Below are 15,923 nucleotides of genomic sequence, written 5' to 3'. Positions count from 1 at the left end.
CACTGTTTGTGTGCCGAGCTGTTCCCAGGCAGCATTGTGCCTGATTTAGCTCGGATAGCAACAGCAACAACTTTTAGCTTGGGCTGGTTTTGTGAGGAGGAGAAGTCGCACATCTCAGCTGTGGAGAGTCACTCAGTGACCATGTGCTCATGGAAGCCTTTTACCCCGCTCTCTCCCCCTTCTCCCCCGGCTCTATCTCCACCCCCACCCCGGTCTCCTCTCTCCCTCCCTCCCTCCATTTCTACCTGACATCTTCAAACTATTTCCGCGTCATTCCTGCCTCGCGCCGTTTGAAGAGACACTGGGAAACTAAGCCGAGCGCCCCTCCCACAGACCCGTCCGCTCAGCCAATCACAGCCAAGGATGGGACTTTAAGTAGCCAATCGCGTGTCAGCTGCCGCCGCGTCGGGTAGCAACAGAGCCCATAGAGGGTGCGTGCTGAGTGAGGGTAGAGAAGTTCTAACACTGTGTGTGTGTGTGTGTGTGTGTGTGTGTGTGTGTGTGTGTGTGTGTGTGTGTGTGTGTGTGTGTGTAACATTCTATAATGGCCGCCTGTGTGTTAACACATAAATATGTTGAAGAAGGGGGAAACCATTTCTCCACTCTAGCCTCAAACAACACTGTATTTTTTTTTACAATTAAAGCTATAAACTTTTAGTAAATATTCTAATACTTATTATTGGCCTGTAGGAAGTGGCTATAAGTAGGTGTTTAGTCCATAAAACTTTGTTTAAGTAAAGGTTGTATCCGTGAATATAAAGTTCCAGTATATATATCCCGCTGTTACTATAAATGGCCAGGACAGCAGAGGTCTGCTCGGAACAAACCATTGTGGTCAGAGGGGAGGTTACTGTCCCGCTAACTCGCTTGATTTGTTGATAGCGTGTCTTTAAGTCAGTCGGCATCTGGGTGATTGTTAATGTAAATCTCCTCGTGAAATGTCCCCTTTTGTGGTGTTTTCCTGTGTCTTCCGGTGCTATGTGAAGCTGCACCAGACAGACCAGCTCCCCCCCCGCCACAGCCAGTTGGTTGAGCCCGGTATCGCAGGGTGGGGGATGCTGTGTGGGAGAGCCAGCACAGATTCCGTCTAACGGGAGAAGCACGGAAAAGGGAAACGGGCGAGAAACATGAGTCGGAATCGCCCTTGTGAAGGTTTCCACCTTGAAGGATTAAAAAATCTCACCCATTTCTGTTAAAGGAGGACCGTTAAATGTGAGAGAAGAAGGCGGAAGCGATCTGACAGCTCAGGAACTTTACACCGGATCTTTAAGTTTACTTTGCTAGTTTGTTTTTATTTTGATCACCTAGGAGGCTTCTTCATGGGTCGAGTTTGGTAAACAGAAGATCTCAGTTTGGAAGTATAATGCGGCTTGTTCTGTCTTCAACACGGGGAACCATCTAACCCCCAAATACTGGATCTAAACCCCGGTTTCCTCCCCAGCTTTATTGTCCCTGCTTGTAATGGTGCGTCACGTTGGCCCGTGAGCGGATATCCCAGTTTAAGAGCAACTTTCTCTGGAGCTCCCTGTGAAATCAACACGTTGCAACAGCAGCGGACTGGTTTGTTTACATGTGTTTGTGCAACTGCCTGTTGTCACAGAGACACCCAGTGTAGTTGTATGGGGATTTAAAGGGGGCTCCTGTTCACCCTGGCAGAGGCCAGCCACCTCCTGCTGTAGGCGGGTGAAGGGGGCTTCGTGGCTGGTGGCTGCTGTGTGTGTGTGTATGTGTGTGTCACTGGATTAATCTGAGTGGTAACATCACTCCACACTTGCCCTACTCTGTCCAGTGACCAGTTCCCCAGAAAGCGCCAGTAATTGGAGCTATATTTAGCGTAAGGGATGGGGTAAAAGCAGGCAGCTGGAAACCCAACTCCCCTCCACCTCCTTCTCTTCCACCCCTACCTCGCTCAGCCCACCTGGCAGCATGCTGGGCGAGCCTGGTTAGCACACAGCTAGAGTCGTCTGGAACACAACTTCTAATATGTTGGAACCATACTGACTGTGGAGTAACCTGGGAATACTAGCTGTACTCTACTGCTACTTCTACACACCCTGTATTGGACTAAGATGTCCGAATTAGCTGTTTGGTTCAACCTGCCCTGGACTAAGTGAACCTAACACAAGGAAGTCTATGCCTTTACCCCCTCGGACATTTACAACTCATTAACATCCTGTAACAGAAGAAAGGCCTACTTTTGACTACTTAAAATATCAGTCACCAGCGATCTGGAGCCTCCAGCACACAGAAAGAATGCATGAAACTGCCGAAACCAACGAAACAAAAAGCTAACCTGACTTAACCAAATATTCTATTTCCCCCCATACCCACAGAGAAACAGAATATATATGTAGAATCTATATCTATAGTGTAACTCCACAGAAGACAGAGATTACATCCTTTATATTTTTACTTCAGAGAGAGACAAGCTGCCTGTACACCAGTTGGTTGCCTTAGAAACCACAGTCACAAAAATAAAAAATAAAAAGAATAGAAAAGAAGCCAGAGAAGACGGTGCCTTTTGATTGGTTGGTCGGTTTCCCACCATTTCAAGATTCATTGATTTAAGTTGGATGTAAACTGTTGAAGCGAACTCTGGGATTGAAAACACACGTCTCATGACAGACTAAACAAGCCCCGCCCACCTGTCAAAGCGTTTTCCGTTTGACAGTATTTCCCTGCTGGATTGAACTATTGCCAAGCGTTTCCATGGTGATCACGTCATCATCCGTGGAGGACAAGCCCGTGCCCTCTTGCAGGATGGTCCAAACAGAACCCTGGATCTCCTCGGCCCTGCTGCGCAAGAACAAGAGTCAGTACACGCACACGCACACACACAATCCCACTTATAAAAACAACTTATTTTACAGTACAGCCACAAGTGTGTGTGAGTCTACTGTCATGGTAATCTATGTGTTGATACTTATTGTTGATAATTATTTTAGTTGCTGTCAGTAATGCCGGGTACACACTACACGAGAATCAAGCTGACGATCGTCAGCAAAGCCCTGATTTTTTTTTGATAGTTCTTAAGATTATCTTTCCAGATATTCCTGAGGTGTGAGATATGTTAAGAGTGTTTTTTTACATCCCCTGATCGGCTCGGAAGTCCATCCTGGACGCACCGATTTCAAATCGTAAATGTTAAACATGTTCAATATTTACGATGGGATATCCTGCTATGTGTGGGGAATCCCGAGGAAAGCCGATGACGCAGTCACGTTGGAAAGAACGATAGCAAATAGAGAACCAAGCTGACTGAAACGTAAGGACAACCACCGCCGTCGGCTAATGCAAAACGTGAAGCATGAAGTAGTAGTAAGATAGACCTCAGAAATGGAGGACCAACTTGTTGACTTGTGGCAACAACACAAGTGTTTATTTAACGTGTCTCCATGACTTTATCCATTATTTTTCTTTGTGAATTTTCAGTACAAAGTAAAAACTAACATCGCTAATTCTTCCTGCTCATTGTCCGCCATGTTTGTTTACACTAAAGTCACGTTTGATCGCGAGAGATTTTGTGAAGTTTCTTTTAGTCGGGACTCTTGTTGTTCATGAATGAATCTGTTAGTGTGTGGTTGCTGTTTGGGCCAAATTGTTGCTCTCCACACACTATAGGAACAAAACTGTTCAATTTAACATAACATGTTGTTATGTGTGGACTCTCTCACATTTTAGACATCTGGTAAGTTTGAAAAATCTTTTTGGTGTGGGCCAGCCTTAATTGATTCAATCTGTGTCACAATGGTGGTGTGTTTGTGTATGTCAGTATGACAACATGTTGCAGTGGCGCTGTGTGTGTCAGCATGTCTTGCCGGTGAGTGGTAATGTTGAAGTTTGTAATGTACGTGTTTGGCTTTCCATCGACATTGTTTCAGACTGAACTTGAACGATCAGAATCCAGGCCGCTCTGGGTCTGAATAGGCCCACGCTCCATGGCTGTCAGTGTGACCTGAAGCAGGAAGCACCGTCGTGGTCAGACAGTTTGGCAGTTGTGGTCAGTCAGTCGGGGACACTGAGCTGACGGACGGGATGTGAGGATGCAGTCTGATCAGATGCAGTTTTACCACTTTGTTCCATTACTCCTGCTTTCATTTACATTATTAATCTATGCCAGTGGTTTCCAACTGGTGGGTCATGGTCCATAAGTGCATCTGGTCAACTTTGTTAAAAACATTCCCCCCGGCCCCCGAACAACTATTTTATTAGTGGTGCTACAAAGTGCAACAAGTAGTCTGTCACTGCCGGCTAAATGATTATTGCCTGCGTGTCCACTGACTGTCGAGGTCCTTCCATAGTCTACGATGTTTATAGCAGAGACTGAATAATCTAGCCTGCTCCACAACATTACCAAACACAAGTTTACACAGAATAAATGAAACTCGGTTTTACTGACTCTGAACACAAAAACAGATAGTTAGCTAAAAGTAATGGATAAACAGTTGAAATAGTTAGCTAAAAGTAATGGATAAACAGTTGAAGTAGTTAACTAAATGTAATGGACAAACAGTTGAAATAGCTCAAAGTAAGTCTGTCTTAATATTTATGCAACAGACAGGCTTAATTAGACTAGTGTAACCTGACAATCTAAGGCCAAGACTAGTCTTAAACTAAGTATATGCAACTGGCCCCTGTCAAGTGAATATTAGGACCCTGAGGCTAAATCTAGTGGCACACCTAGGGCTGGGTAATGTATTGAATACTGACTTATATTTGACATCTTTTTTAAGTCATTGTTGCCAATATTGCAGCATTACAAGTACTCAAAAGTATATACTGTAAGTGAGAGGAATCAGTCGATGACTTAATTGTTACACCAGGATTTGCTGTTTAACACTTTCATCAGTGTCAACAAGTCTCATCTGACAAAATATACAGTGTCAATAATAATTTGGTGGCTGATGTTCATGTGACTTTATGTGTTCTTGTGACTTTAGTTGTGTGTGTTTGTGAGAGAAAGCAAGAGGACAAGGCATACTTGATGTATTGTTCCACTCTTCCACACGCCAGTGTGTTTTGGAAAGGAAGGTAAAGAACAAGTTTATAGATGTGCTTAATGGTCATTTGTGTTATTTTGGCTGTTGTTATCAAAATGCTTATTAATATTTAATGAAAGAAGGTTTCTAGTAGCCTGTGCGTGTCATTCATTAAAGGCTGGTTAATCTAAATTATAGTGATTCTCAACAACTTGCAGTGCTTGGTCGTGGGAAGTTGATCTGTGACATCTCTGACACCCTCGTGTCCTTATTGGTGGCAATGCACACGTGTACACATGCAAAACTCTTCATGTAAATAATTGACAGCAGTTTTGGCGTCCCTGTGGTTCAAAGAGGCCAATCATGAGCCACAATGTCCCAGGTTCAAATCCGTCCGGGGCTTTTTTTTTTGTTTTCACCTTTATTTATTCAGGGGAGGTTCACTAAGAGAAATGTATGGAAGCCCATTTCTGCCACTGTGATGGAAAAAAAAAAGATCCTGTAAGTCATTATAATGAGATACTATCTCAAAATAACGAGATATTATCTCAAAATAGTGAGTTAGTATCTCATTATTTTGACGTATTATCATTATTTTGATTTGCTATTTCAATATTTGACTTAGAATCCCAATATTTTGACTTACTATCTCAATATTGTGACTTACTATTTCATTACTTTGACTTACTATCTCAATATTTTGACTTACTATCTCAATATTTTGACTTACTATCTCATTATTTTGACTTACTATCTCAATATTTTGACTTACTATCATTATTTTGACTTACTATCTCAGTATTTTGACTTACTATCTCAATATTTTGACTTACTATCATTATTTTGACTTACTATCTCAGTATCTTGACTTACTATCTCAATATTTTGAGCCACTATCTCATTATTTTGACAAGGGATCGACCGATTATCGGCCTGGCAATTAGCTATTAAATATTTTAATTGATTGACAGCCCTAAGCAGGACACAGGTTTGGCTGTTGGACTTTCTTGCTGTCCTTTACTAACAGGTGGTGTGTCAGCCCCTATCCACTTTAGCTGCTATGTGCTGCATATCTTGTGTGACATGGAAGGGTTGTTGTTTGAAAGAAGGGTTTGAAAGTGGATATCGATAGTACCAAAGCATTGCCTACATTTTCAAAAAACAATTTGACCTCATGTCACCTGATCTTCATCAGGAGACAGCATTTTGCTTGTGGTCATGGAATTGTTGACATTTTCAGAGCACTTGAACATCTTTTCATCCATAAACTGAGTCTAGATCATGATTGTGGCCATGATATGTTCACATTTATTTACTTTTCTTACAGTCAATGAAAAAATAGGCCACCTTAATTAACATAAGAAGATGCAGCACTGTATTGAAATTTAAGTAGTTACTGTCTTTTATAAATTATTTTCAGTTTGTACTAGGGCTGTCAAAGTTAACGCGATAACGCTTTCTTTAACGCATTAACGCAACTTGTGATTTTTAGGTTGTAGCAGAACCAGTTTTAAAGCTAAAGTAAAGATACTGGTATCATATGAAACTAGAAAAAACGAATGAATCCATCAGTACCAACCATGTCATACTAGCTTGTCGTGAAGGAGGTTAAATAACGCTCCAATTTTACGCTAAATCTTGGTAAGGAAAATCTGTCATGGCCCTTTTCAAAGGGGTCCCTTGTCCTCTGACCTCAAGACGTGAATGAAAATGGGTTTTAGGACAATATTTGTCATTGTTTTGTGTTGTTAATTGATTTCCAATAGTAATTATATACATACATTTGCATAAAGCAGCATATTTGCCCACTCCCATGTGGAGAAGATTATTAAATACTTGACAAATCTCCCTTTAAGGTACATTTTGAACAGATAAAAAATGTGCGGTTAATTTGCGATTAATCGCCATTAATCATTTCAATCGATTGACAGCCCTAGTTTTTACCCATGTGTGTAACAAGCTTATACTGATGATTATAATTTATGATTATTATTTTTCTAGCATGAGATAGTAAATGTTGACTGTGCTGATTGCAGATCAGAATCTAAAACTACAAGATATCACAGTTATTTTTATTTACTCTCAAAGCTTTACAAAGTTAAACTTTCAGTGGGATTCAATAAATACCGGCTGATGTTGGTACTTGTCGCAGGATATTTCTTACTTTCTATACGACTATGGAACCATAAAGTCACCCTCACTCAACTCTCACTGGTCTTAGTCTTGGTTTCTGGCAGTAATTTGTTGTTAGAGTCCTTTATGATCAGTATTGGTCTCCCCTGTGTCACTCATGCCACTACAAAAATGTATGTAGTCAATAGGGCTGGGACAATACACCTATCTCCCGATTCGATACTGTCACGATACTTGTGTGCCGATTAGATATGTAATGGGATTTTTGCTAACTTTTTTTAACACTAGACCATCGGAAAAAGTTGAATCATTCACTTCTAGGGACTTTTACTTTGGAAAATATCTAAATTAATCCAGTAAAAATGTTTGATTTTCAGCATGTATGTAGTCAGAGATGTCCTGAAGTCAAATATATCAGTCATTGTCAGACATTATTTCTAATTTTTTTCCAGCAACCCAAAAATTAAAGAATAAAGACACTTCCTTCACAAATTAGAGGTATTTTCTTTTAATTTATAAGGGACATGTAATGTTTTATACTTCTGGTGAATATAATCCAATCTTGTTTCCATATATGTATTTTGTATATACAGTTCCTTTTGTTAACAATTTATTTTGAAAACCCAAAGTAGTCACCCGTGTATACTTCCTCTTCTCCAAGGTCGTCTCTAGCTCTCCCGTCAGCTCCGTTCTCTTTATACATCCATGATCAGCTCCATCGGGGCCGTTAGAATGCATTTAACATAAATGTCAGTATATGGTGCTCTACAGTTGTAGCGTCGGTCCATTTGACCACAGAGATGAGAGTGACGGCTGGCTTGACTGTACGTTACCGCAATACAATAACGTTTCCCGTCCGTGACAGAGTTAGCATGCAGCTTTAGCCATGATGTCTAGCTCTGCTTTTCCTGACAAAACCCAAAGTGTTTTGTTTCCATACTTTACTTAATGTGTAGTGTTTACCACTTTGGATTTAACATGCAAGGGGGTGCCGATCGTATCCACATGGACTCTCCGCCGATTTCTACTTTGCTGTGGTTTGTTTTGGTTGACGGATACGGAACGGATATGACGTTACGTTACTCAGACTACAATAGTAAAAGCGGTAACTTCCTTCTACCTCAACATAGACTCAAATTAAGCAAATAAATCGATTCTGGCACTAAAAAAATCTATTTCAAAATTGTAAAAAAAAAAAAAAATCGCGATACATAGGTGAATGGATTTACCCCTATTTTACACTACAGCAGGCTGGATTTCATTTTCTTATTGATTAGCTCTAAAGCTTCGTGATATATTTTAGTCCCTTCCAACCCCCTATGAGCCTGTGCAGAGGTTTTCATCTGTTTAGGAGTCCAGGAAGGAGCCCCAGCCTTTGTATTCAGGGCCCAGAGGCTCTGGATGGACCTGACCAGGTAAATAACAACATAGATTTATTATTTCAGTTTGACTTGATTTGTTGATATTTGCTTTTTTATTATTGCCTTCTTGTGAAGCACTTTGAAGAGTTAAAGATTATCTGTGCTGATTGGCGTTCATATACTGTTGCACATCATCAGTTAAGAGGGGCTCTGGCAGAGATTTAAATATTGCTCACCCATTTGCCAGGTGCCCCCCTCCTTCATTATCAAACCTGTATAGTTTACATGTAGGCATGCTCTCTCCAGTGTAGTTTGATTCATTGTTGGATGTTTGCTACTGTGATGTTGACTGGTTATCGCAGTCTATGTGCTTTATGTGTAAGTTTGATCACTTGTTATATTGCTGCACTGCTGGGACTACAGTCATGTTTTTGTCTTGCTGGTCCTGCCGGGAGAACATCACTCATCGACAGGCAGGCGAGTATAGTCCAGTGAAGGTTATTGAATGGGTGCTGTGACTGGGATTTTTGCATCTGGCCACTAGACGTTTGGTTGTGTGAACCTCTTGTAATAACGGGTTCATGTGTCTGCATCATTATCATTTGAGATTTGATTCGATATTAACCCTACTAGGGGTGTAACGATATTTTTTTACGATACGATACGTATCACTTTCCATGGTTCCGATACGATTCAAGGGGAATATTTGGCTCATCTAGAGCGATACGATACGATTCAATGACTTGTAATCAATACAGTAACTTTTTTTTGCCAACAATTCAGTCAGTGTGACTGTGAAATAAATAGCTGATACTGGACAGTGCAGGTCAGGATTCCTCAGAGTTTTTCTTGTAAGGGAATCAGGGATAACTTCAGGACCCGCTGCTTCAGTTCTCAAGATACAGGGCAGTGCTATATTTAACAAAAAATATAATAAACCAACTTCTATTCACGTTAAATGAACAGTGGTTTAACCTGCTGCTTCTGTTGTCATTTTCAATATAAACGGTAGAGCAATAATAAAGAGATCAACCGCTTATAATGATCAAGAAGCTTGGGACAGAATCATTCCCATACAAACGCTATCTAAATAATTCACTTATAGGAAAAGTAGTCCGCTTACAGTGATCATTTGGGGTCTTTTCATACATGAAAACATCTGGAAAAACATTTAAAAACTACGTTACACTAACATTAGTTGAATTTCTGTTTAGTTTTTTACTTTACTCCCGTGATAATTTGCCTCGCGGTTCGTCTGCTTTCCGGCTGGATAGATGACGCTGATGCTGCGTGCACATAGATATCATGATGGGAAAAAGGTCATTTTCTCTGATTAAAAAACGAAAGCGCACGGTGAAAGTGCCTGTGGTTGAAGCCGCCCTCGTCAAGTGGATTGATAACACCTCTTACGTAATGCCCCCAAAGTGAAACTCTGCACCGCAGCGCCGGCAGCTCATGCAGACCGGTGCTCGTCTCACTTTACGCCGCTACCGGGTGTGAGAGTGATGAGCCCCGGCAAAGGGGCGCTGTTCATTTGCACGCAGAGCCGGCCAAGCTGACAAGCCGGCGCATGTCGATGACGTTATACACAGGGAGAGTGAACCCGAGTAAGGTTTAACATTTCTTTACTAATAAAAGTGCTAAGAAAATACGTAAGGGATAATGTACAGTGAGCCGGTCATTGTGAAAGGGGATTCTTTCACAACACTGACCGGCTCGCTGTACATTATCTCGCTTATTACAAGGCTACTTACTGAAGAAGTCAATAATTTGACACAAAAACGGTCCACCAGAGTCCGACATCAAAGCTGCGCCCATAGCAACGGTCTGCTATACATAGCAACGGTCTGTTATAGAGAAATTACAGGCCGCAGAACGCCGTGATTGAACAATCAGAATCGAGAATTCAACACAGCCGTGTAATAAATCCATATAACGTTTGTGGTGCCTAAATACGAGGTGCAAATTCTTAGTATCGATACAACAGATTATTTACCTTGCAAATCGATTTTAGATCTATATACGTCCCCTGTGAAAGACAACTTGCCGATCACCTATAGTATACCTGTAGCAGATGAATCGTTGCACCCCTCATGTTAGCTGTTAGCTAACTGTGTTTTCTGTATGTGCCAGCTAAGACTCTGACTCGCTCAAATCTTACAGTAAACTTTATTTCTTAAAGTTTGTCTCTTTGACCGTCTCCTCGTCCCTCTTGTCTCTGCACATTCATGAAGTGTCAGCTTAGGCACAAGTGGGAAAATGTTTCGAATGTTCAGACCCATCTTGATCTCAGAGTGTATCCATGTGCTCCTGGATCTTTGCTTTGACTTTGTATGCAGTCAAACTGTTTAGATTTAACACACCTGTAGATTGAAGCCTCATGACCAAGGACTGTCACACTGAGTGTGTGTTTACATGGGAATTAGTATCCTGGTTTTCATCTTATTCGGGATAAGATGTTTACATGAGAAACCTGGTTATTCATGTCCCGGTATACAGGATTCTAACAGTATCCAGGTTTAAGATCATTTTTGTCTTTTGGAGTTCTCCTGAAATCAGGTCGATGTTGATTTTTACATATACAACACATTACCGGGATACTCCAAAAACCTAATCATAGCCAGGATAACTGTGCATGAAATGACTGCATTATGTTTACAAGTTGACAAGTTGTTTGTAAAAAAGCTGATGCCATGTTGAGCATTTACCTGAGACCACAGTAGTCATTCAACACATTGCGTAGGTTGCTTTTGATATGGTTAGTCTGAGATTTAGTACTTTACTTATATGACTTATTTGATGCGTGTTGTGGATTAAAGGCTATATTCATTCTTGAACCTCTCACTGTGTGCATGACATGTTGCTGTTGTGTATTAATTTTGTCAGTTATGATTGTGCAGACATCAAAAACATTGTGTTAAGATCAGATGGGCAGCTGATACTAGGGCTGTCAATCGATTAAAATATTTCATCGCGTTTAATTGCACATTTTCTATCTGTTCAAAATGAACCTTAAAGGGAGATTTGTCAAGTATTTAATACTCTTATCAACATAGGAGTGGGCAAATATGGTGCTATATGCAAATGTCTATGTGTTTATTATTGGAAATCAATTAACAACACAAAACAATGACAAATATTGTCCAGAAACCCTCACAGATACTGCCTTTAGCATAAAAAGTATGCTCAAATCATAACATGGCAATCTGCAGCCCAACAGGCAACAACAGCTGTAAGTGTGCTGACTTGACTATGACTTGCCCCAAACTGCATGTGATTATCATAAAGTGGGCATGTCTGTAAAGGGGAGACTCGTGGGTACCCATAGAACCCATTTACATTCACATATCTGGAGGTCAGAGGTCAAGGGACCCCTTTCAAAATTGCCATGACAGTTTTTCCTCGCCAAAATGTAGTGTATGTTTGTGGTGTTATTTAACCTCCTTCGTGACAGGCTAGTATAGCATGGTTGGTACCAATGGATTCCTTAGGTTTTTCTATTATCTTCACTCTAGCTTTAAAACTGAGCCCGCTAAAACTTCCGAAAGATTGATTGTGTTAATGCGGTCAAGAAATTATTGTCGTTAAAACAAATTTGTGTTAAAGCTTTATTCTATCCATCTAATCTATCTATCTATATCGCTTTCTTCAAAGTCACCAGACTCCATTGACAAAAACATCAATTTTACATTACCTAATTCTACCACTGCATTGATCAGTTAGTTTGTGTTATTGTGACTTTCTGATCTGAACTAACGTGGCGTCCACAGCAGTACATAGTACATCCACATCCGGTACTCCTGTCTGCTTCTCCAAACTGGGAGCACGCCAACCAAGTTACTGTATGTAACGTTAATACACTGACTATAAGGATGTATATATACTGTACATGTAGCGGCGTCATCGTGCAGAAACCTACGTCAGGCCACGTAGGAAAAGGTTTTTAGAAGAGCTTGGTAAAATACTATTTGATGGCAAAACAGTTTTTTCTTGCCAAAATTTAGCACAAGTTTGGAGCATTATTTAACAAGCTAGTATGACATGTTACCAATGGATTCCTTAGGTTTTCTACTTTCATATGATACCGGTATCTTCACTCTAGCTTTAAAACTGAGCCCGCCTCAACAAGGGATGTAGTACTCCAGTTGTAACTTCCCAGACCTACTGTACTGTTGGTTCACTCCAATGGACTCTGGGACAAGTTGGTTCGGTATTGGTGTCCATCATCTAGCAACTTGTTGTGAGCAGGAAACATTAGTTTACTGTGTGTTGCTGTGCTGCCTGGAGTGACTCCTCTCTGTTGCCCTAAATATTGTTAGTGCATCAACACAACGCTGATGGAGAGATAAACAGTCTGCAAAAGAAGAGACATATGGACGGAGTATTAGGGCCACCTTGAGGGGAAAAAAATCGGAGATTTCGAGAATAAAGTTATAATATTATGAGAAAAAAAATCGTAATGTATGAGAATAAAGTCATAGTATTTCAAGAAAAAAAAGTTGTAATATAACGAGAATGAAGCCATTACTTTACGAGAAAAAATGTCGTAATATTACGAGAATGACGTCATAACTTTACGAGAAAAGAAGTAATTTCCTCGACTACAAAAGTGTCGTTTTCCCCCAGATCCGCGTGGTTCTTTCTTCGGAATAAACGCAGTTTCTTGCACATTCTTTTTGATAATGTGGAGCTGATGTGCCAAAAGATGAAGTATTTTGTTATTTGTGAAACCTAAACTAAAGTAAAACGTCACAAGATGCTCCACGTTCCTCATTTTCTCACAGGCTGGCACACTGCTCTATTTCCCCTTTAAAATAACACATAAAATTACTACTTTATAATATTATGACTTTATTCTCATAATACTACGACTTTTTTCTCTTAAACTTATGACTTTATTCTCATAATATTACAACTTTTTTCCCGTAAATTTATGACTTTAGTTTCATAATATTACGACTTTTATTCTCATAATATTATGACTTTATTCTCATAATTTACAACTTTTTTCTCTTAAACTTGTGACTTTTTTTTCTCATAATATTATTACTTTTTTCTCGTAAACTTTCAACTTTATTCTTGTAATATTATGACTTTATCCTGGAAATCTCAGATTTATTTATTTTTCCTCAATGTGCCCCTAATAGTAGAAGTCAGTATGGATGTAGGAAGATGGATGGATGAATAGAAGAGAGAATCAGATTTGAGGAAGCAGGAAGGATGATGAAGGGAAGGGGGAGGAGAGAGAGCGGCTGGTAGGGTGGGTTGGGTTGCTAGGGGAGAGGATGTCAGACTGCTGCTGCTGAGAGCCAGGCCTGCTATTGGAAGCTACTTGCTTAGCAGGAGAGAGGCGGAAGAGGAGAGAGAGAAGTAGCTAATGAGTATTGTAGGCTGGTTGCTGAGACAGCACTGGGTTTATTTATAGAGCGCTGGCCAGCCAGCCCTTAGATACCAACAGCGAATCAGCTGACAGAGAAAGTGGGGGCCCCGGCCAATGGCAGCGCAGGAAGGGGGATGCCAGATTGAGGAAGTGCTGTGAGTGCCTCTCAGTCTCTTAAAGAGACGGTGCAGATTTCTCAGTACTAGGCAGATATTCCCTCTCTCTCTCTCTTTCTCTCCCTTTCTCTCTCTCCCCCCCCCCCCCCCCCCTCTCTCTCTCTCTCTCTCTCTCTCTCCCCCCTCTCTCTCTCTCTCTCTCTCTCTCTCTCTCTCTCTCTCTCTCTCTCTCTCTCTCTCTCTCTCCAGCAGTGTCATATCTGTAAGCAGGCCAGGACCCAGAGCACCACAACAGTCCCAGTGACAGTGATTGGATTACTTTCTCTACCTCATCACACAACACAAGTACAACATACTTGCCAACCCTCCCGGTTTTCCCGGGAGACTCCCGTTTTCCATTGCCCTCTCCCGGTTTCCTCCCGGGGTCACAATTCTCCCACATTTCTCCCGATTTATGGCAAATTTTCACACTTTTTTTCCTCTTCGTTATCTTAGCCTGTTTCTGGAACTGAACAGTGTGTATAATCCCTACTGTTTCCACCCGGACGACAATACAGCTACACCAAATGTCGTTTCCCAGCAGAAGAGAGCAGTTTATGCTCGCAACACAGCTCAGTTTGAGCTCATGTTTGAGTTGCGCTCGCCGCACATCCATACTTGCCAACCCTCCTGATTTTCCCGGGAGACTTCCGTTTTTCATCACCCTCTCCCGGATTCCTCCCGGGGTTACAATTCTCCAGCATTTCTCCCAATTTATGTCAAGTTTTTCACACTGAACCCGTTTCTGGCGCTGTACAGCATCTATAATCCCTACTGTTTCCACCCGGACAACAATACAGTTACACCAAATTTAGTTTCCCGGCGTCAAAGAGAGCAGTCTATGCTCACGACACAGCGCTGTTTGAGCTGTTTGAGCTGTTTGAGCTGTGCTCGCTGCTGGGTTCAGCACACATCGCAACGCCCAAAGTTGGGCTTTGCTTGACGTAGCGAAAAGCCGTCGTGGCACGGCGCAAACCACTGGAAATAACAGGATTCAGAACGCAGTGGTGGCGTTGTCGCTTTGTGTCTGAAAGGGCCTTCAATGAGTGAGAGAAGACTAAGACTAAGAGAAAGAAATACTCGAGCAGGAGAAAAATATTAATAAAAACTGATGAATATTAGTTTAAGCCAGAGATTCACACGTCAAGTTTTCAGTTTCAGTTTTCTTTTCTGAGAATTAAATGTAAAATTAAAAGTTTAACATAAAAAGCTGTTGCAGTGTACTTAATATTTTGTTATTTCCATTGTTTTAAAGTCACCAGAATGCAGGAAACAAAGTCTCTGAAACCCCCGACCCCCCGCTGTGGTTTTAAATTCCTCCTATTTTTAAAGGTCCTGACACTCCAAGGCAACGGTTGGCCGTCGGACAGTTCGGGGCCAGCGGCTCTAGTCTGCCGTGTTGGAGGTTTTTCTGCTGATTCAGCATGTTGAATCGCCGGTGAGAGAATGGCGAATACAGACTACCGCCGCCTGCTGGGGTGGAGAGTTATTTCCTCTCACGCAGGCGCAGAACGTACGTGGTAGTTGGTCGTTGGCTGTAGTCTCTGCGGTGTGTTTCGAGTGCAACTTTTTGGCTGAAACAAAGGCGATGTGAGGCGACTCTACGGGTGACCTTCGCCGCCGCTAGTTCTTTGATATCGGCTTGGTGTGTCCCCAGCTTAAGGTCTCAAGGTTGGGAAGGATGTTAGATGGCCAACCATAGATTTACATAAACAGGGAAAACCCTGCTTGTAATGCTGAGCTCCTGTGCTGTAACAACACTGCTCTCTATACCAGATTTCAGGGCTGCAAAGGTCTATTTTTATATCACTATAACATAATTCAGGGCAGACTTTCAGTAAGAATAACTTGTAATTATAGGTTCTTCACCATTATTATCTACCATACACAGTGTAGACAGTTCTCCTATTCAACA

At 41.4% G+C, this 15,923-nt stretch overlaps 1 protein-coding gene across 2 annotated transcripts in view; it reads left to right on the top strand.

The window, feature by feature from the left end:
• Positions 1–15,923, top strand: part of dyrk1b (dual-specificity tyrosine-(Y)-phosphorylation regulated kinase 1B) — a 62,466-nt gene that overhangs the window by 25,814 nt on the left and 20,729 nt on the right. The window contains exon 1 of one of the 2 annotated variants that reach the window (XM_037783563.1): positions 1,065–2,812. The exons of the other annotated variant lie outside the window; for it this stretch is intronic. Within the exon in view, the coding sequence (XP_037639491.1) occupies positions 2,710–2,812 (103 nt within the window). The 5' untranslated portion in view covers positions 1,065–2,709. Of the gene's footprint in view, positions 1–1,064; positions 2,813–15,923 lie in introns of those variants that run through there. 2 annotated transcript variants of the gene reach the window in all.

This window comes from Sebastes umbrosus, chromosome 11 (assembly GCF_015220745.1).
Source record: "Sebastes umbrosus isolate fSebUmb1 chromosome 11, fSebUmb1.pri, whole genome shotgun sequence".
NCBI classification, from domain to species: Eukaryota; Metazoa; Chordata; class Actinopteri; order Perciformes; family Sebastidae; genus Sebastes; species Sebastes umbrosus.
The sequence above is the reverse complement of the archived record's forward strand: the minus strand, read 5'-3'. Positions and strand labels throughout refer to the sequence as shown.